This window comes from Mastigoproctus giganteus, chromosome 10 (assembly GCF_048544385.1).
Source record: "Mastigoproctus giganteus isolate SK-2022 chromosome 10, ASM4854438v1, whole genome shotgun sequence".
In the NCBI taxonomy this organism is placed as follows: domain Eukaryota; kingdom Metazoa; phylum Arthropoda; class Arachnida; order Uropygi; family Thelyphonidae; genus Mastigoproctus; species Mastigoproctus giganteus.
This window is the reverse complement of record NC_143584.1, coordinates 230,292,669-230,315,917: the sequence shown is the minus strand read 5'-3', so window position 1 is coordinate 230,315,917 and position 23,249 is coordinate 230,292,669. Positions and strand designations below refer to the sequence as shown.

Genomic DNA, 23,249 nt, shown 5'->3' with positions numbered 1-23,249 from the left:
ATTCCCATTGAATTTGTCTATAGGTGGGTAACATACAACAGTATATCACCAATGGATCAACACTGATGGAATCCATACTGGCAATCGTTAATGAGAAGGAAGGTTTCTAAATAGTTTAGGAGTTAACAGATAATGGATTTCTTCAATAATTTAGAAAGAGTAGAAATAAGTGCAGTGGGATGATAATAGTTGGATGGGAGAGATTTGTCATCCTTTTTAGGAATGGCTGGATATTAGCAAATTTCCAAGCATAAGGGAAAAACAACTAGTGGAATAAGAAAGTGCAATAAGGTGGCAGAGGACAGGATTAAGCTCAGGAGCACAGGTTTTCAGAACAAGTGGAGAAATATCAGCAGGACCTGGCACTTTCTTGGCGTCAAGATGGTTCAAAATTCTTTTGTCATCCTTTTAACGGAAGACCACTGGTGGCATTGAATAAAGGGTACTAGGAATGATAGGAGCTGTTTTAAGAAGATCATCAATACACCAGTTATAAGAAAAGTAGGATGCTAGCAGATCAGCTTTATCTTTAGCTGAGACAGCAATGGAACCATCCGTTTTGGCAGACGTAGGAATAGATATAAACAAAAATTGCTTCCAGTAGCTTTGGCAAGAGACCAGAATGCTCGATTACATTTGGACAAGAAGCAAGTGGGCCAGAAGAAGAAGGCCAATTGCCGTTTGCAGTATTCCTATCTTGAATAGCCTTACACCTTTATTTTAAAGTCAGGGTTTAGATAACAGATTTTAAGGTGAAGTGTGGAATAAAAGATTTCATCCCTACAAAAACAATTTTGGTGGCATGAACTGAACAAACATTTAAATCAGAAGCTTTAAAACAGTAATCCAGCAAAGAAAAGAAGTGGAGTTGGGAGAATGATAGCAGCAACATATAAATTTGACACAATGGGTTTTAAGCCAGATTAGATTGAAAAGAGGAGATTCTGAATTGCTAAGTCTCTGACAGGGTTGCCAGAGTGGACATATGCACAAGTACCACCTTTGAAGCCAAATGAATTGTACTGCAAATAATTAGGATAACTAATATGAGCAGTAGTTGAATCAAATGATAATTGGGATTCTGTCAGAAAAAGTTCATGGTGCTTAGCAGAGTCTAAGTGGAAATGGACATCATTGAGATTGGAACTGAAACCATTATTTGCAAAACAAATGAGGAAGTGTTTGGGAGGCTTAGAACTTTTTTGCAGATAAGTTCAATTAGTTTGACTGTTCATGATATATTCAGTAGTAATATATCATATTACTACTGAATATATCATGTGGAGAGAACATGTTGTAAGTAATGAAATTTTTGAATATGGCATGCACATAGTAAGAATATACCCACCTTCTTGACATAAAATTTGCCCACATTTGGTGGTAGAAAACAGGGTAATCCAGTGGGAGAGTTCCCTGTTCCTGTTTTTATTAAAAAAGATTTTGTTGATTGTGGAGTGCCACCATGAATTCTTTTCTTTTTTCTGCAGTGTTCTGTTTTCTAGGATTTGGTTCATTAAGATGTAAGTTGATTTTTTTGCCGTCTGATGCATGATGTCAGTTACTACTCCCCCCCCCACACACACACATTGACATACTACCCAGATTTTGGAGAAGTTGTTATGTGAATAACTAAGAAGCACTATAAGTGTACCTCATTGGAAACAAAAGCTGAAAAGCATTTTCTCAGAAATGCTTCCCGCCATCCCTGGGAAGCAGAGGTACCATTTTTAAACTTCCTATGCATATAACAGATCATATATTGGTAAGTCACACCAAAAATTAAGAGAGAAAATATAACAGCATACCAGGCTTGCCAGTTTCACACCTAGTGTGATTGTGCCACGCCTGAACAGAAAATCACAACTTCTATTTGCAAAGACTAAAAATCCTAGTAGAAAACTTCTATTGCAAGCAGAAAGAGAGAAAAAATACCCCCCCCTCCACTGTTGCCCTCACCTCCACAAGGGTGAACACTGGCAAAATGAACAGCCAGCATAATATCTGAAGTAGTGAAAGCAGGCCAGCATCAGGACACACTCCAGGCCATTTCCAACTAAGAAAATTGCTCACAAAATGGCCACATGTTCCGAAAAACAGTAGAGTGGACATAGGCACATCGCTAAGACCTGTCAGAGTAAGGGAATCCTGTGCATTAGAAATCAACCAGTCCAGATGCCTGCCAGAGAACAAGGCTTTTGTACTCTGCATTCTTTAGAATAGTTCTTCTTATACATGCAACTTTATTGCATTTTTACAGATTTTCTTTTTCTTTTTTTTTTCTCTTAATTTCACTTGTTTAGGATTTTTGTTCAGTATGCATTTAATTTTTAGTATCTGTGGGGAAAAAAAAAACTAATATAGATTTATAAACTGTGAACAGGTGATAGATTTTTAATCTTCCTTTGTTATTACATAATTTTTGAGTTATCATCTTAACTTTATTTTATGATAGTATCTGGTTGGAATAAAGAGAAACTTACTAAATAAATTCAAGACACTCATATCGATTTAATCTGTGTTCATAACGAGTCCAAAGCTGCAGTTCTTATTTACTGTTATTACTAGCTATTAATTGATTTTGTAAGATAACCGAAATTAAATATCTAACAAATGTTGAAAAGCTCTCTCTTAATTTATAGAGAAACTCCACTAGAAAATTATTCTGTACATCCTCAGAGAGAAAACTTTGAGGTGTATCTACAGACACTTGTTAGTCATTCCTTGGATCCAGATTTTATTCCTGAAATTATCAAGGAAAATGGTAAGTTTCCTCCAGTTCCAGTATTTTCTTCTAAATTTAAATTATTTATATGTTCTCATCATAATTCTTTGTTTTCATCCCAAGAAACCTTCAGTTATTTTTCATTTCATATTGTTCTTTATTTGCATTATTTTTACCAGCATTTATGATCTACAAATGGTACAGTCTTTAGAGAATATTAGAGAAAGGCCTTGGGCATCAGGATAGACATTAATGATATATTGCTTCAACTGACTTGACAGATTATTAAATCGGCAGACTAATTACATGGATGTTAAAATGATAAAATATCTACAATTAACACTGAAAAAATGTGCAATTTAGAACATAAAATAGTAGACTATGATTCAGATGCATCATAAAATAAAATATTATACCTTAAAAACTGAAAATATATATAATTAAAAGCGATAAATGTAAGATAACGTAAAATTAATTATGCAATAAGAACTTCAAGGCGATGAGCCTCTTTCTCAACTTAGATGAGATAACAACAATGAACATGATATACTACAGAGAGAAAACCTACACATCATAAATAGCCAAATGTGAATCAGTTACGACAAATGGGGGTGAGAGGAAATGATAACACGAGACATTCATTCATCAGACAGAGTATACTGCAGTGCCTATTACTTGTACTATTGATTTGCCATCTCTCATCATGGTGTAAGAAAGTGCAAAGTGCATGCAGACAAGCATTATAATTCATATTGGGACCTGCTGCCGCTATATGGAGGGCCCCCACTATATGAGATGGCACAAGTATCTCAGTATTAGATTGGGGATTACAATTAAAATGCTGCTCACTTTAGAGAAATTATAACACATACTTTTAACATTAGTAGTGGCAAATGATGCAAGAAAGCAAGCTTATACAGCATCAGTGGGGGGGGGGGGAAACGACACTTTCGATTCACTTCTTAATTCCCTTCTTAATTTCACTTCTTAATTCCCTCCAGCAGTTTCCCTAGTTCTTCAAATTTATTTAAGCTAAATTTGATACAAGTTTGTTCCAGCAATCAACAACCTGCTAGCTAAAGACAAACTTCTGCACATCCGTTCTTGTTGTTGTTATTTGGTTTTTAGGAGCATTAGCAACTAAGGCCATATTGCTTCGAGGATATGCAGTGGTCATTCCCTGACCTTTCCACATCCTCTGTATTTGGTGGTCGCAGGCTCGAACCCTGGTCTAATCAAGAAGCGTGTGCTACGCACTACCGCTCCTGCCCATCTGGCTATGGAGGCGCTGCACATCTGTTCTTAGAGCTGTTCCTGGATCCTTGGCCGCCTGCATGTAGCAAGTCTTCAAACAGGCCTATGGGTCTGGGAAATTCCATACTGCAATAATTTCACTCAAACACCAGCCAAGTGATTAAAACTTTTACTATAAAATAAAATAAAATTATAATAAAATACTATGATACAATATTGGGAGACTAAACTATTACAATAAAATAAAATAAATTACGATAAAACAATTAAAAACATAATTTGGGGGTACCCACACTTGCTGAGGTCCTATTCACCCTATTCAACAACGCCCTGGCTACACTATTCTTATGTTGATAAGCCTGTGCCGAGCTGTAATGAACATACTGGCTACGGCACATTGGCTTTCTATAGATTGTTGTCTTTATTCTAGGCCCATCTCTGCTAACCAGGACATCCAGAAACGGGAGGGACCCAACTGTTTCCACCTCCGAGGTAAATTGTATAAATGGGGAGAAGCTATTAAGTAAATTGAGCATTAGCATTAGTAGAGGCATATGATGCAAGAAAACAAGCTTATGCAGCATCAGCCAAAAAAAAAAACTTCCACTTCACTCCTCCGTTCGTTTCGAAATACCTATCCAGCTGAGCCTTAAATTTATTTAGGCTATCAACTTCCACAACAAGGGATGGAAGTCTGATCCACCAACCAACTACCCGCTGGCTAAAGACAAATTTCCAGACATCTATCCTACATCTGTCTTTCCTCAATTTGAATTTATGCCCTCTCAGGTGATTATTCTGAGCAAGAGGCAGAATCCCATCAGCATTGAGCATGCTCAAACAATTCAAGGCTTTATACAACTCTATCAGATCACCTCGCCGGTGCCTAGTCTCCAGACACTGTAATTTGCAAAACTTAAGCCTTTCTTCGTAAGAGCATCTCTTTGCCTTTCTCTGTACTCGTTCCAGGCTCTACATCCTTCTTGAAATGAGGCCTCCAGACCTTTATACAGTACTCAAGGTGTGGCCTGACTATTGCATTATACAAGGGAATAATCACCTTCTTATCCCTGCTAGAAAAATGCCTGCATATCATTGATAAGACATGAGCTACTCTTGTAGCCCATCTGCACTGCTTAGAGAACTTCATATCTGCCTGCACAATTACCCCCAGGTCCTTTTCATTCTCTACCACTGTCAGTGTAGTACTACAGAGTTGATTCGTTGCTCTTGGGTTGCTGTTTCCCATATGTAGTACTTTACATTTGTCAATGTTAAACTTCATTTGCCACATCTCAGCCCATCTGCTCAACCTTTCCAGATCCTGTTGCAGTAGCATAGTGTCAGTAGTGTCCTTAACAACCCTGCCAACCTTCGTATCGTCTGCAAACTTGGACATTAAGCTTGATATACCATCATCAATATCATTTATAAATACAGAAAACAATAATGGACCCAATACTGAACCCTGAGGAACTCCACTAATAACATTAGTCCACGATGAGCAGTGTCCATTGATTACCACTCTCTGTCTTCTCCCCCTCAACCACCCCCTTTATCTATAGCAGCAATTTGCCTCCAATGCCACACTGCTCCAATTTGTGTAGCAGTCTTCCATGTGCAACTGTATCAAAAGCCTTTCTAAGATCCAAGTATATAATATCAAAGTTATTCCCCGCATCCAGTTCTTTTTGTGACTGCATCATAGTATCCAGTCAAATTGGTCAGGCAAGACTTCCCCTTAACAAAACCATGCTGTGTCTGAGCTATAACTGAAGTCTTGTCTAGATGATCTGCAGTGCTTCTTTAACCAGTGCCTCCATTAATTTTCTGGGAACAGAAGTTAAACTAACAGGTCTATAATTACTTGTGTCGCCCTTTGATCCTCCTTTGTGAATTGGGGTCACATTTGCACATCCCCAGTCCATGGGTACTTCCTTTGCTGCCTCCTTTAATATAACTGGATAGATTCCATCCATCCCAGGTTCCTTTCTTGTATTTATCTTCAACAATTTCTCCTCCACTTTACTCTCAGTTATTACAAGATTCTCTAGCTTACTGCCAGAGTTGAATACACCTCTGGCATTCCCCTCGCTGAATAACTCCGCATGTGTGAATGTTGATGCAAAATATTCATTTAGTTTTTTAGCTACCTGAGCAGGATCATCAACACTTGAACCATCGATATCAAGTGGACCAATCTGATTCATCCCCTTCCTTCTAGAGTTTACATAAGTAAAGAACTTTTTGCTGTTTTTCTTTGCATCCCTTGCCAAAGATTTCTCGTAATCTGCCTTCGTCTGCCTAACCTCCTTTGTAACTTGGTTACAGATCAACATATACTTTGTATCTATACTATACTTCTGTGTCATGTGTTAATTTATATGTATCCAATGCATTTTTCTTCTCTGCCATGTCTCATTAGTTCATCTGACATCCACTTAGGCTAAACCTTGAGCAATATTTATCAGCAGTGGGGGTGTCAAAAGGGGGTTGCCTATTATTACACAAAAGGAAACATTACACAACTTCACATACTTCTACAGTTATTAGCATTAAGGCTTAATAATGATTTTTTAAACCAGTTATACAGTTTGTCAAAACCTCAGAAACATTTCTTGATTGTTAACAGCCCCAACTTAATCACCCTATATGCTTGAAAGCCTATGTAGTATTAGTATTAGCATTAGTAAAGGCATTAGCAGAGACATATGATGCAAGAAAGCAAGCTTATAGTTTGCATTCTTGCCAAAAAGCATCAGCCAAAAAAAAAAATAAAAAAAAAATAAATTCCCATTTCACTCATCCATTCGTTCCAAAAGTTTGTCCACTTCTTCCTTGAATTTATTTAAGCTGTCAACGTCCACAATGACAGATGGAAGTTTCTTCCAGCAATCAACTACCCGCTTTCTAAAGGCAAATTTCCACACATCTGTTCTACAACTGTCTTTCCTCTGTTTTAGTTCATGCCCCTTCAGGTTTGCAATCTAAGCATTGAGCCTGCTGAATCCATTCAAGGCCTTATACACCTCAATCAGATCACCTCACAGGTGCCTAGTCTCCAGATGCTGCAATTTGTAGAACTTAAGCTTTTCTTCATAAGAGCACCCTTTGTTTTTTTTTTTTTTTTTGGTTTTTTTTTTTAGGAGCATTAGCAACTAAGGCCATATTGCTCCGGGATATGCGGTGGTCATTCCCTGTCCTTTCCGCATCTTCCATATTTGGTGGTGACGGGCTCGAACTCCGGTCTAATCAAGAAGCATGTGCTACGCACTACTGCTCCTTCCCACCTGGCTACGGAGGCGCCACCCTTTGTTCCCCTCAGAACTTAAGCCTCTCTTGGTAAGAGGATCCCTTCATTCACCTCACCAATCTTGTTGCCCTTTTTTGTATTGATTCTAGCAACTACATCCTTCCTAAAATGAGGGCTCCAGACCTGTACGCAGTACTCAAGGTGTGGCCTGACCATTGCCTTGTATAAGGGGATAATCATCTCCTTATCCCTGCTAGCAAAATTCCTATATATCATTGACAAGACCCCATGATCTGCTCTGGCAGCCTGTCTGCACTGCACAGAAAACTTCATATCAAACTGCACAGTTACCCCCTTCCCCCAGGTCTTTTTCATTCTCCACTACGCTGAGTGTAGCACCCCACAGTTGGTACATTTCTCTGAGGTTACTGCTACCCATATGCAGTACTTTGCATTTGTCAATGTTAAATTTCAATTGCCACTTCCCAGCCCATCTGCCCAACTTTTCTAGATCCTGTTGCAGTAGCATATTATCATTACTGTCATTAACAACTCTGCAAACCTTTATCATCTGCAAACTTGAACATTAAGCCTGTTATACATTCATCGATATCATTGATAAATACAGAAAACAATGGGCCCAGCACCAATCTCTGGGGGACTGCACTAGTAACATTAGTCTACGAAGAACAGTGTGTATTGATTACCACTCTCTGTCTTCTCCCGCTCAACCATTCTTTTGTCCTTTGTGGCAACTTAACCCAAGCATGGTACTAAGTACTATAGGTTTTAATACCTCTGGTGTTTGGGGTTTACATATATAAAAAAAAAAAAAAACTTTCCCTTAATGCCATACTGCTCCAATTTGTACAGTAGTTTTCCATGTGCTGCAGCATCAAAAGCTTTAAATTAATAGAGGAGGTGAGAGAAAGAAAGGGAAAGAAAAGGTCATCTGATTTCTTGATGGAATCAGGTGCCAAGTAACCCCTGACTACTAGCTGTGATGTGATATTGTATATTTGCCTCTGATTACAACAATAGATCATTTATTGTCCAGTCCTTCCTTAAATTATATAAGCTCTCTAGTTCTACAAGATTAGGTGATAGTTTATTCCAACAGTTAATAATCCTTTGGCTAAAACACAGTTTTTCTTATTTCTTTAAAGTGCATATTCTCTGCTTTATGCCATTTGCAAAAGAAAAAAGATATTGTCATTATTTAATTTTACTAACTTATATATTTGAGAGTTGTCTTTGTAACTAAATATCAAATTTAGAAGAGCTGATGAAGTAAATTGAAAAATAACTTTCTGTGATTTTTTTTTTTTTTTTTTAATTACCATGTAGCTTATAAAATGAAGACTAACATTTTTTTATTCGAAAATTTTTTCTTCTTCTCAGATGAATACTTTTTATCTCATTTGCAATCTGTTGAGGACTTCACCTTGGACAGAAAAAAGCTGTTAAGAGGAAGAAGTTGGAACTCACAACTCCAGAGATGTGCTGAAACATTTCCTTTTATTAGTGTTATAGCAAGCAGGGAAACAGATAGGAACAAATGCCAGGTTTGTGTATAGTTCTTTTCTCTGCCTGATTCTGCAACAGATCTTCAGTTAATAACAGGGTTACATTTTTTATTACATCTTTATCCCTCATAAAAGAGGCTGCTATATAAATTGGAAGACGTTGGAGTTACGCTGAATTGCATGCTTGCTAAACAATTGGAAACTGAGCATTTTCATAAAGGGTCAGTCTTGGGTGTGCACCAGCATAATGAGGTCCCTCATTGATCAGTGTTGGGTCCCCTCCTGTTTCTAATTTTCATAAATGATATCATTGATTATATCCAAGGTAAGCTGTCAAAGTTTACCAATGATATGAAGCTAAGAAGGGTAGTTAACAATTCAAGCCGGGCAATTTGCTTCAATAATATTTGGACTAATTGTCTGGCCTGAAAAATGACACAACTAAAGTTTAATGCTTCTAAATGTTAGTTATGCATTTGGAGACCAGAAGTCTTGGAGTGATGTATAAGCTGGGGGGGAAGCTAAAATTGGTTCAAGATGAAAAAGACTTAAGTTTTATGATTCAATCTGACATGAAATTTTCTCTGCAGTTTACACTGCATTGAAAATGTCCAAGGTGGCTAGGAAAGCACATAGTGTCTTATGATTTATGGCACCTTTGCTAGTAGGGAGATGAATGCCATTATCTTGCTTTATAATGCAATGATTAGACCACATTAGGAATTTTGTATTCAGGTCTGGAGACCACACCTTAAAAAAAAAAAAAAAAGGCACACACAGAACTTCTAGAGATGGGCAACCAGATTGGTGATTAGTGTAAAGCAGTGTTCATATGAAGAATGGCTTAGTTATAGACTGAAAAGTTTGACTACAAGACATCTAAGAGGAAATCTAATTGAGGTCTATAAGGCACTGAAGAATTGAGTAAAAATAAATGAGGAAGGAGCTCCGTCGTGGGGTGAGACATGAACCAGGGGATATAACTATAAAATTTCAAAGAATAACAGAAGATTGGATCTCATGAAGTTCTATTATAGGCAGTAATTTATGAATCATTGGAATTAGTTGCCTATCAACATAGTGGACACAGTGAGTCTGGCTAAGTTTGAAGCAGAATTGGATGGTTACCTTATAGCCTTTATCTTTCTTTTTTTTTTTTGTATGAATATTTATTTTGTTTAAAACAGTTAATTATAATATTCTTGTCTAAATGATTTGGTGTAAACTCCTTTTGACCTATGTGATCATGCCAAAATATAAATAGAATTTTTTTTGATAAGGAGGTGAAATTTATTTATACATATATCTCCACTCATACTTTAATCTACTTACATATATATATATAACAGATATTAAATCAAAACTAATGCCAGTAGTATGGAAAAACTGTTGAGCGAAAATAATAAATTAAACATAGCGATTAATAAAGAGGGAGGGAGAAGAATAGGTAACAAGACTAAAAATTGTAGCAGAAAATCTCCAAATAATTTAGAAAATCCAATTAAAAATAATAAATCAATTTTAAAATTTAGAGCCAATTATATAAGAATTTAATGGTGCCCCTTGTAAGGTTCCAGTTGCAAATTACGTGAAATATCACAAATAGAGAGACTAAACTAACTACAATAAAGTAAAACCAAAATAACAAAAATAGACTGACCATTATGCCCCATATCGACGGAGGACCACAAGGCCAATAATGGTCAGGTAATCACTGCATTTCAATTGTTAGACAAATCGCCACAACAGCGAACCGATCGAAGAATCTGTCCACCATTGGATCCCCAGATCGAATTGCCAATGCAGGAGGATCTGAAAAACGGTGGTCCTTATGCAGCAAAAAATAAAAATATAGAACAGACAGACTAGCACTCCAGAGCAGAGCCACACCACTGAACACAATGTAAGCTTAACCAGCTTATATAGACAAATAAATAAAATAATATAGATGGCGGTATGGGTGCAGCATTAGCACATCAAATCCACTACTACCGTTTGATTTACATAAATTAGAATAATGAAGCAGTTAAGAAAAAAAAAAATTAAGAATACTTATATATATATATATATATATACATGTATGTATTTGAATAATGAACAATAGTTGAAAGCAGAATCATTAATGAAGAAAAATAAATATAAAATAAAAAGATTGTGTGTGTGTGTGTGATAGAACTCTGCGAATGGCCTACGGTCACACATACACATGGTTAGGAAGCCAAATGAGGCACCAATATTAGCTTTCAAAACTAAAACTGAGATATCCTTAAGGCAGTGGAAATAATATGAATAGTATGTGTGTATACGCAGAGAAGGGGTGTTTTCTTGTATCATTAGACCTTACCAATATTAATGCTAAAATAACGTTGCTAATCAAAAAACTGTTAAGAAACTTTTTTCTCCTCTGGAATGGTATTGAGTGGAGCACAGATTGCTACCATTTGATGTGTTTGGCTATTTCATCAATAAAACCTCACGTGCAGATTTAGTATTCACTTTTAACCCTTTTCTCAACTTATGACTGTAGTTAATGTCACAAATAAATCTCATATTTCAGCAAAATAATTAAATTTATACCTGCAAAAAAAAAAAAAAAAAAAATCTGTTGATGTGTACCTAATAAAAATTACACTAATAAAAAATATTAATTTAGACAAAATCAGAATGGCTTATAATGGGGAACTTTAACTTTCCTGATTTTAAATTGACCCTGGATTTTAAATGGCTTAATCACTCACACACTTCTGTGGATTTATTGTATGATTGTTTTCTACACCAGCATGTTAGAGAGGCAGCAAGAGAAAGCAATACACTTGATCAGCAGCAACCCTTCATGATTAAGAATCTGCAGATAAAAGACTCACTAAAAGGTTAAAAGTAGCTGCAGGCAGAGGTGAAGGTGATTCTTGCACAACTTTTATTAGAATAAGTAGCGGCCTGGAGCAAGGGGTGGTGGGAGTTTCAGGGACTGAAGGCAATCATCGTAAAACAGGTGGGTATATGGGATGTATTAGGGTAACTAATAATAAGAATAGGTACGTGTATACTTGCATGTATACCAATGCTAGAAGTATAGTAAATAAATTTGATGAATTTGAAGTGTTGGTCAAGACATCAAAGGCGGATATTGTTGGGATAGCAGAAACATGGTGTCACCCAGATATAAGAAATGCAGAACTGGAATTTGGGGAATACAATGTGTACAGAAAGGTAAACAGGATAGGAAGGGAGGAGGTGTTATGCTGTTAATTAAGAAAAACATAAAATCAAAAGAAGTGCATCCAGTTGGTATAGATGAACTGTGCACTGTTAAGTCAGTTTGGTGTGACATAAGCACTGCGAAAGCAAAAATAAGAGTAGGAGTGTGTTATAGGCCTAATGACTCGAATGAGTACAATGAACAATTGTACAGAGAAATAGAGTGGGCTAGTAAATCAGCATGTCTTATAATGGGGGATTTTAACTTCCAAAATATTGACTGGAACTTGTGGGTTGGTCACTCTCACACTAGTAAAACTTTTGTGGATTTATTGGATGATTGTTTTTTGCAGAAGCATGTTTGAGAGGCAACCAGAGAGGGTAATACTCTTGATCTGGTTCTCAGCAGTGATCATTCGTATTTAAGAATTTGCAGATCAAGGAACCACTAGGTGGCAGTGATCACATTGTACTGATGTGGGATTTACTTAAAGATATAATTACCATCAGGGATAAAGGAAAGGGTTTTTGTTTCCGTAAAGGTGAGTACAGTTGTCCCAGACAGATTTTAAATTCTGTACAGTGGGATCAACTGACGATGTTACCAACAGTAAATTCTAAGTGGGAGGAAGCATTCAAGGAATTAATAGTAGATGCTACTAAAAGTTTCATACCTATTAAGAAATATTGTTCAAGGTTTAGGCCTAAATTGTTATCAAATGAACTAATGAGACTTGTAACAGAGAAGAAAAATGCATGGGTTGCATATAAATTATCAAGCGACTCAGAAGCCTATGGCACATATAAGCTAGTCTGTAATCAGGTCACAAAGGAGGTTAGGCAGGCGAAGGCAGATTACGACAAATCTTTGGCAAAAGATGTTAAAAAAAACAACAAGGATTTCTTTACTTATATAAACTCTAAAAGGAAGGGGATGAATCTGATTGGTCCACTTGACATCGATGGTTCGATCGTTGATGATCCTGCTCAGATAGCAAACAAACTGAATGAGTATTTTGCATCTACATTCACACATGAGGAGTTATTAAGGTTTGAAAATGGCAGAGGGTTATCAAATTGTAGCAGGGTGCTTAATGATTTTGTAATAACTGAGAGCAAAGTGAAGGAGAAATTGTTGAAGTTAAACATAAGAAAGGCACCTGGGGTGGATGTCATCTATCCAGTTATATTAAAGGAGGCGGCAAAGAAAGTAAGCAAACTCTTAGCCATAATTATGAGAGAATCCTTGGACTCAGGGGAGGTCCCCACGGACTGGAGATGTGCAAATGTATCCCCAATTCACCAAGGGGGATCAAAGGGTGACAAGAGTAATTACACACTAGTTAGTTTAACTTCTGTTCCCTGTAAAATAATGGAGTCACTGGTTAAAGATGCATTGCAAGATCATCTAGACAAGACTGCAGCAATAATTCAGACACAGCATGGGTTTGTTAAGGGAAAGTCTTCTCTGACAAATTTGTAACCACATCATAATAGGATATTATGATGTGGTTACAAAGGAACTGGATGCAAAAAATAATTTTGATATCATATATTTGGATTTCAGGAAAGCTTTTGACACTGTTGCACATGGAAGACTATTGTACAAATTGGAGCAGAATGGTATTAAGGGTAAGTTGCTATAGTGGATAAAAGGATGGTTGAGTGGGAGAAGACACAGGGTGGTAATTAATGGGTGCTGCTCTTCATGGACTAATGTTATTAGTGGAGTCCCACAGAGTTCTGTGTTGGTTTGTATATTTATCAATGATATTGGTGAAGGTATATCAGGCTTAGTGTCAAAGTTTGCAGATGATACAAAGGTTGGCAGGGCTGTTAATGACTGTAATGGCAGTGTGCTACTGCAACAAGATCTAGATAATTTGGGCAGAAGGGCTAAGAAGTGGCAACTGAAGTTTAACCTTGACAAATGCAAAGTACTGCATATGGGTAGAAGTAACCTCAGAGAAATGTACCAACTGTGTGGTACTACACTTAAGGTGGTAGAAAATGAAAAAGACCTGGGAGTAATTGTGCAGTCAGATATGAAGTTTTCTGAGCAATGCAGACAGGGTGCCAGGGCAGTCATGGGGTTTTGTCAATGATATATAGGAATTTTGCTAGCAGGGAAAAGGAGGTGATTGTCTCTCTGTATAAGGCAATGGTCAGGCCACGCCTTGAGTACTGCGTACAGGTCTGGAGGCCTCATTTTAGGAAGGATATAGATTTTCTTGAGCATGTACAGAGAAGGCCAACAAGATTGGTGAGGGGAATGAAGGGATCCTCTTACCAAGAGAGGCTTAAGTTCTGCAAATTGCAGTGGCTGGAGACTAGGAACCTGTGCAGTGATCTGATTGAGGTGTATAAGGCCTTGAATGGGTTGAGCACGCTGAATTCTGATTGGATCCTTCCACTTGTTCAGATTACGAATCTATGGGGGCATAAATTCAAATTAAGAAAAGACGGATGTAGAATAGATGTGTGGAAATTTGCATTTAGCCAGCAGGTGGTTAATTGCTGGAACAAACTTCCTTCTATCGTTGTGGAAGTTGATAGGTTAAATAAATTTAAGGAGGAACTGGACAGGCATTTGGAGGGAATGGTGTGATTTTCCTTTTTTTTTTTTTTTTTTGGCTGATGCTGCATGAGCTCATACACTTGCTTTCTTTCATGACATGCCACTACTACTACTACTTTTAAAAGTTTACAAAACTGCCACATATAACCATGTTTAATGTAAAAAAAACTCAGGTTAAATCCATCCCTTTACCATCAGGGATAAAGGGAAAGGTTTTTGCTTACGTAAAGGTGACTATGGTGGGACCAACTGATGATGTTACCAACAGCAAATTCTAAATGGGAAGCATTCAAACAATTAACCTTGGAAGCTTCTAGGCTTTTCTTACCAACTAAGAAATATTGTTCAACGTTTAGGCCTAAATCGAGGTCAGATGAACTAATGAGACATGTGGCAGAGAAGAAAAATGCATGTGATACGTATAAATTAAAAGGTAGTAGTAGTAGTGGCATGTGATGCAAGTTTATGAGCTTATGCAGCATCAGGCAAAAAAAAAATAAAAAAATTACAAAACAACTCCCTCTAAATGTTTGTCCAGTTCCAACTTAAATTTTTTAACCTATCGACTTCCACAACGACAGATGGAAGTTTGTTCCAGCAATTAACCATCCACTGGCTAAAGGAAAATTATCATGCTGAAACCATTCAAGGACTTATACACTTCAGTCAGATCACCTCGCAGGTGTCTAGTCTCCAGCCAATGCAATTTGCAGAACTTAAGCCTCTCTTGGTAAGAGGATCCCTTCATTCTCCTCACCTATCTTGGTGAGGAGAATTACCCTTGCCCTTCTAAGTATACGCTCAAGCAAATCTATATCCTTCCTAAAATGAGGAAGGATGTAGCTAGCAAAATTCCTGTATATCATTGATAAAACCCTATGACCTGCCCTGGCAGCCTGTCTGCATTGCTCAGAAAACTTCATATCTCACTGCACAATTGCTCCCAGGTGTTTTTCATTTTCTACCACCTTAAGTGTAGTGCCACACAATTGGTACGTTTCTCTGGGGTTACTTCTACCCATATGCAGTACTTTGCATTTGTCAATGTTGAACTTCAGTTGCCACTTCTCAGCCCATCTGCCCAAATTTTCTAGACCCTGTTTCAGTAGGGGGGAAGGGCCATTACTGTCATTAACAACTCTGCTGTATCATCTGCAAATTTCGATACTAAGTCTGATATACCTTCATCAATATCATTGATATATATACAAAACAACAGTGGACCCAACACCGAACCCTGTGGGACTCCACTAATAACATTAGTCCACAAAGAGTAGCACCCATTGATTACCACGCTCTGTCTTCTACCACTCAACCATCCTTTTATCCATTGTAGCAACTTACACTTAATACCATTTGCTCCATTTTGTACAGTAGTCTTCCGTGCTCAACTGTGTCAAAAGCTTTCCTGAAATCCAAGTATATGATATCAAAATAATTTTTTGCATCCAGTTCCTTTGTAACCACATTATAGTACTCAATCAAATTTGTCAGACAAGACTTACCCTTAACAAATCCATGCTGTGTCTGAATTATTGCTGCAGTCTTGCCTAGATGATCCTGCAATGCATCTTTAACCAGTGACTCCATTATTTTACCTGGAACAGAAGTTAAACTAACTAGTCTGTAATTACATGTCACCCTTCGATCCCCCTTTGTGAATTGGGGATACATTTGCACATGTCCAGTTTGTGGGGACCTCCCCTGAGTCCAAGGATGGTCTCATAATTAATTGAAGCTGGTGTTCAATTAATGGGAGCAATAAGCTTTTCCCTGGAGATTGATATTGTAGTTAGTGTGTAGGGAGGGATTCCAGTTGTTGGTGTATTAAGATCAGGACCAGGTTCAAGGCAAATCTAGATATAAAGTCAAGACACTGGTCAGGTTCAAGATTTAGGGTGAACTCAGAAGACTATTCAGAGTAGGGAAATTTTCGTCTTCAAACGGTTATATCCATGTACTGCTTAATTGCTTGAGATTTCTGCTTGTTAAATGTTGCACAGGCTCTAGAATAAGCTATCCTTCTTGAAGAGTTTGTGACAACTTCCACACATTTTGTATAGATGTTGTTTTAACTTGAAGCTTATATTAAGATGGGGCATCCACCATGCTCTGGGACAAAATCAGGGACTAACTATTATTCTGGTATTAGTTGAATTTACAACATTGAAGTTTGTACCAGGTATATGTAAAGAACAACAATTGGCTTGTGGTTCAAATTGAAATAAGTCTCTGGCAGATAGTCTGGCATGCAAGGAAAAAAGGCAAGGATGAGATGTAGGTTGGTTGTTACTTCTGGTCAGAAGATCATTGATCATATCATTTGTAACCCTGTACAAGATAGTAGTAGTGGCATGTGATGCAAGAAAGCAAGTGTATGAGCTTATCCAGCATCAGCCAGAAAAAAAAAAAATTACAAAACAATTCCCTCTAAATGTTTGTCCAGTTCCTCCTAAAATTTATTTAACCTATCAACTTCCCCAACAACAGATGGAAGTTCGTTCCAGCAATTAACCACCCGTTGGCTAAAGGCAAATTTCCACACATCTATTCTACATCTGTCTTTCCTCAATTTGAATTTAGGCCCTCTTGGGTTTGTAATCTGAACAAGCGGAAGAATCCCATCAAAATTATACAAAACAACAGTGGATCCAACCCTGTGGGATTCCACTAATAACATTAGTCCACAAAGAGCAGCACCCATCGATTACCACGCTCTGTCTTCTACCACTCAACCATCCTTTTATCCATTGTAGCAACTTACCCTTAATACCATTTGCTCCAATTTGTACAGTAGTCTTCAATGTGCAACAGTATCAAAAGCTTTCCTGAAATCCAAGTATATGATATCAAAATTATTTTTTGCACCCAGTTCCTTTGTAACCACATCATAATATCCAATCAAATTTGTCAGACAAGACTTTGCCTTAACAAACCCATGCTGTATCTCAATTATTGCTGCAGTCTTGTCTAGATGATCCTGCATTGCATGTTTAACCAGTGACTCCATTATTTTACCCTGAACAGAAGTTATTCTAACTGGTCTGTAATTACTTGTGTCACCCTTCGATTCTCCTTTGTGAATTGGGGGTACATTTGCACATCTCCAGTCCGTGGGGACCTCCCCTGAGTACAAGGATGCTCTCATAATTATGGCTAAGGGTTTGCTTACTTCCTTTGCTGCCTGCTTTAATATAACTGGATAGATCTCATCCACTCCATGTGCCTTTAGCATTAGCATTATGCTAATACTAAAGGCACATTGCTGCAGTCTTGTCTAGATGACCCTTTTTTATGTTTAACTTCAACAATTTCTCCTCCACTTTGCTCTCAGTTATTACAAAATAATTAAACACTCTGCTACAATTTGATAATCTTCTGGCATTTTTAAACCTTAATAACTTCTCATGTGAATGTAGATGCAAAATACTCATTCAGTTAGGAAGATAGGCTGAGAAGTAGAAGGATGTAGAGATGCTGGAACGAGTACAGAGAAGGGCAACAAGATTAGTGAATGGAACAAAAGGGTGCTCTTACGAAGAAAGGCTTAAGTTTTGCAAATTACAGTGTCTGGGGACTAGGCACCAGCGAGGTGATCTGATAGAGGTGTATAAAACCTTGAATGGTTTGAGCATGCTCAATGCTGATGGGATTCTTCCTCTTGCTCAGAATAATCACCTGAGAGGGCATAAATTCAAATTGAGAAAAGACAGATGTAGGATAGACTTGAGGAAATTTGCCTTTAGCCAGCGGGTGGTTGGTTGGTGGAATAAACTTCCATCCCTTGTCGTGGAAGTTGATAGCCTAAATAAGTTTAAGGCTCAGCTGAACAGGTATTTCGAACGAACAGAGGGGTGTAGTGGAAGTGGTTATTTTTTATTTATTTAATTATTTATTTATTTTTTTTTTTTGGCTGATGCTGCATAAGCTTCCTTTCTTGCATCAAATGCCTCTACTAATACTAATGCTAAAGTGTCAACTAAAGTTAACATTGACAAATGCAAAGTACTGCATATGGGTAACAGTAATCCAAGTGAAACATACCAACTGTGTTGTACTACACTCAGGAGGTGGAGAATGAAAAAACCTGGGGGTAATTGTGCAGTCATATATGAAGTTCTCTGAGCAGTGCAGATGGGCTGCCGGAGCAAGTCATGGAGTTTTGTCAATGATATATAGGAATTTTGTTAGCAGAGACAATAAAATAAATATTGATGGCTTGGTGAGAAAATACAAGATCATGATGAAAAAAAAATGCAAGACAGGACAAAATGTTCTTGTGTTTGCAACTCTGCTGAGACATGTTAAGAGGGATTTTTATGATAATGCGTTATGGATTAACTCTAGACTTGAGGGATGTTGCAAGACTTATGGGGTTAGTGTTTCTCAACCTGGTCTGACTCTAGTAAGTAGATGGAATTTGTTTTGTAATGAAGGAATTCATATGCATTTGAACAGAAGAGGTTTTGCAAATGTCATTGAGGAGGCCTTAAGAGTCAAGGAAACTGCTAATTTGTGAAAGGTGACAGAAGAACACAGGTTAGTGGCATGGGGTCACACTTACACCCTCACTGTGAGTACCTGTGTGCAACCAGCATAATTACTTTCTGTACATCTGTACTGAAAAAATAAAGTGAAAGTGAAACTTGTGGGTTTTGATCTGTTTCTTTGGATTTTTTATTAGTATTATTATTTATCATTGTTTCTTAATGCCGGACACATTAGCAATACAGATATTTAAATGAACAGCTAATTAAAATCTTTTGTTTTCTTATACAAGAGGCAGAGGGTTGTGATTAATGGTTATTGTTCAGATTGGACTAACATAAGAAGTGTTTCCCCACTTCTATTCAGTTTTCCAATATACTTGGGCCTCTGTTGTTTTTGATTTTCTTAAATAACATCAACAAAGAGATAGGGCGTATGATGTCGGAATTTACAGATGGTATCAAGGTTGATAGAACAGTTCAGTGATCAGTACCAATCAGAGCTTCTTCAGAATTAGCATTAGCATTAGCATTAGTAGAGGCATTTGATGCAAGAAAGCAAGCTTATGCAGCATCAGCCAAAAAAAAAAAAAAAAAAAAAAAAAAACCCACTTCCACTTCACCCCTTTGTTCGTTCAAAATACCTGTCCAGCTGAGCCTTAAACTTATTTAGGCTATCAACCTCCACCACAAGGGATGGAAGTCTGTTCCACCAACCAACCACCCGCTGGCTAAAGGCAAATTTCCGCACATCTATCCTACATCTGTCTTTCCTCAATTTGAATTTATGCCCTCTCAGGTGATTTTTCTGAGCTAGAGGAAGAATCCCATCAGCATTGAGCATGCTTAAACCATTCAAGGCTTTATACACCTCTATCAGATCACCTCGCTGATGCCTAGTCTCCAGACACTGTAATTTGCAAAACTTAAGCCTTTCTTCGTAAGAGCATCCCTTTGTTCCATTCACTAATCTTGTTGCCCTTCTCTGTACTCGTTCCAGCAGCTCTACATCCTTCTTGAAATGAGGCCTCCAGACCTGTATACAGTACTCTAGGTGTGGCCTGACCATCGCCTTATACAATGGAATAATCACCTCCTTATCCCTGCTGGAAAAATTCCTGTATATCATTGACAATACTCCATGAGCTACTCTTGCAGCCCGTCTGCACTGCTCAGAGAACTTCATATCTGCCTGCACAACCACCCCCAAGTCCCTTTCATTCTCTACCACTGTCAGTGTAGTACCACAGAGTTGATACGTTGCTCTGGGGTTGCTGTTTCCCATGTGTAGTACTTTACATTTGTCAATGTTAAACTTCATTTGCCACCTCTCAGCCCATCTGCTCAACCTTTCCAGATCCTGTTGCAGCAGCATAGTGTCAGTAGTGTCCTTGACAACCCTGCCAACCTTTGTATCATCTGCAAACTTGGACATTAAGCCCGATATACCATCATCAATATCATTTATAAATACAGAAAACAATAATGGACCCAACACTGAGCCCTGAGGGACTCCACTAATAACATCAGTCCACGATGAGCAGTGTCCATTGATTACCACTCTCTGTCTTCTCCCCCTCAACCACCCCTTTATAGCAGCAATTTGCCTCCAATGTCACACTGCTCCAATTTGTGTAGCAGTCTTCCATGTGCAACAGTATCAAAAGCCTTTCTAAGATCCAAGTATATAATATCAAAGTTATTCCCTGCATCCAGTTCTTTTGTGACTGCATCATAGTATCCAATCAAGTTGGTCAGGCAAGACCTCCCCTTAACAAAACCATGCTGTGTCTGAGCTATAACTGAAGTCTTGTCTAAATGATGCTGCAGTGCTTCTTTAACCAGTGCCTCCATTAATTTTCCTGGAACAGAAGTTAAGCTCACAGGTCTATAATTACTTGTGTCAGCCTTTGATCCTCCTTTGTGAATTGGGGTGACATTTGCACATTTCCAGTCTATCGGTACCTCCCCTGAGTCCAAGGAAGCTCTCATAATTATGGCTAAGGGTTTGCTTACTTCCTTTGCTGCCTCCTTTAATATAACTGGATAGATCCTATCCACCCCGGGTGCCTTTCTTGTGTTTATCTTCAACAGTTTCTCCTCCACTTTACTCCCAGTTATTTCAAGATTCTGTAGCTTACTGCTAGAGTTGAATACACCTCTGGCATTCCCCTCGCTGAATAACTCCTCATGTGTGAATGTCGATGCAAAATATTCATTTAGTTTCATTTAGTTTGTTAGCTACCTGAGCAGGATCATCAACACTTGACCCATCAATATCAAGTGGACCAATCTGATTCATCCCCTTCCTTCTAGAGTTTACATAAGTAAAGAACTCTTTGCTGTTTTTCTTTGCATCCCTTGCCAAGGATTTCTCGTAATCTGCCTTCGCCTGCCTAACCTCCTTTGTAACTTGGTTGCATATCAACTTGTATCTATCATAGGCTTCTGTGTCATGTGTTAATTTGTATGTATCCCATGCATTTTTCTTCTCTGCCATATGCCTCATTAGTTCATCTGACATCCATTTTGGCCTAAACCTTGAACAATATTTCTTAGTTGGTATGTAAAGCCTAGTAGCTTCCAAGATAAGTTCTTTGAATGCTTCCCATTTTGAATTTGCTGTCGGTAACATCATCAGTTGGTCCCACTGTATAGAATTTAAATACTGTCTCAGTCCATCGTAGTCGCCTTTACGGAAGCAATAACCCTTTCCTTTACCCCTAATGGTAGTTACCTCTTTGAGTAAATCCCACTTCAGCACACTGTGATCACTGCCACCTAGTGGTTCATTTATCTGCAGATTCTTAATGCATGAAGAATCACTGCTGATAATCAAATCAAGAGTATTACTCCCTCTAGTTGCCTCCCGAACATGCTGATGTAGAAAACAATCATCCAATAAATCCACAAAAGTCCTGCTAGTGTGTGAGTAACCAGCCCCCAAATTCCAGTCAATATCTGGGAAATTAAAATCTCCCATTATAAGACACTCTGATTTACTGGCCCACTCTATTTCCCTGTACAGTTCCTTATTATACTCATCAGAGTCATTAGGCCTATAGCACACTCCTACTCTCAATTTTGATCTCCCAATGTTTATGTCACACCAAACTGACTCCACACTGCACTGTCCAGCGATGTCGACTGGCTTCACTTCCTTGGTTTTTATGTGTTTCTTAACTAATAGCATAACCCCTCCTCCCTTCCTATCCTGTCTATCCTTTCTGTAGACGTTGTACTCCCCAAATTGCAGTTCTGCATCCCTTATATCTGTGTGACACCACGTCTGAATGACTTAGATAGACTTCAGGGATGGTCAGAAAAATGGCAACTATGTTTTAATGCAGCAAAATGCATAGTCCTACACTTGGTGAATAGCAACACTAAAATAACTTATACATTTAGTGGAATTGAATTAAAAACAGTACATGCAGAGGGGCTTGAATAGGTAGTTTTTTTTATTTATTATTATTATTATTTTTTTATTTTTTTTGGCTGGAGAAACAAAAGTCTTTGGCTTTCTAGAGCCAAATCATTGTTACTAATACTAATGTTGCTGTTATGAAATTTTCTGACACAAGGGCTACTTAGGCCATATTGCACCTATCATAGTGAATGAAGCTACATATGATAACTGCTTGGAAATCAGTCAGAACTAATGCTAATACTAATTTTACTAATACAAAGAGTAAATGTTTCATTCTCCTATTATTTTGGCCCATGCGTTACCTATAAACTTCATTCCAAATTTTGGTAATGTACATTTTAATAAAAAAAAAGTTGTTCAAAGGGTGGGGCATATATGTTGTCCTCTAAAAAACTAATGAAGAGTAGTAATAATAATAATTTGATTCTTATTTTTAGGTATGCAACAGGAGCCCAGTGCAGTACCTTGTATACTTTCATGGTCAGCCATATAGTCTAACTACACTGGAACATAAGCACACTTCACCAACAAAAACCCACTTATCATGTGGTACACAGTTTCCTGTGTGCTCAGCTTGTGTGCAGACAGTGACTCTTTATAGTCGGCTGCATCACCACAAGTATCACTTTTTTCAACAATGTTGCAATAAGGTAATGCACTTGTTTATTTATTTATTGGTATTTATATATTGGTATTCATTGATAAAACAAATGTCATTTTTAATACAATTGATAAAGTTTTAACTCTCGTTTAAAGTTTTTATTTTTCATAACTTTAACTGTAATTTTTTGAAACCCCAAA

General features: G+C 37.7%; 1 protein-coding gene across 1 annotated transcript in view; it reads left to right on the top strand.

The window, feature by feature from the left end:
• Window positions 1-23,249, top strand: part of LOC150080021 (uncharacterized) — a 187,342-nt gene that overhangs the window by 95,897 nt on the left and 68,196 nt on the right. Inside the window, exons 7-9 of the mRNA XM_090383333.1 lie at window positions 2,640-2,761; window positions 8,631-8,794; window positions 22,886-23,098. Coding sequence (XP_090239459.1) covers window positions 2,640-2,761; window positions 8,631-8,794; window positions 22,886-23,098 — 499 coding nt within the window. The remainder of the gene's footprint in view (window positions 1-2,639; window positions 2,762-8,630; window positions 8,795-22,885; window positions 23,099-23,249) is intronic.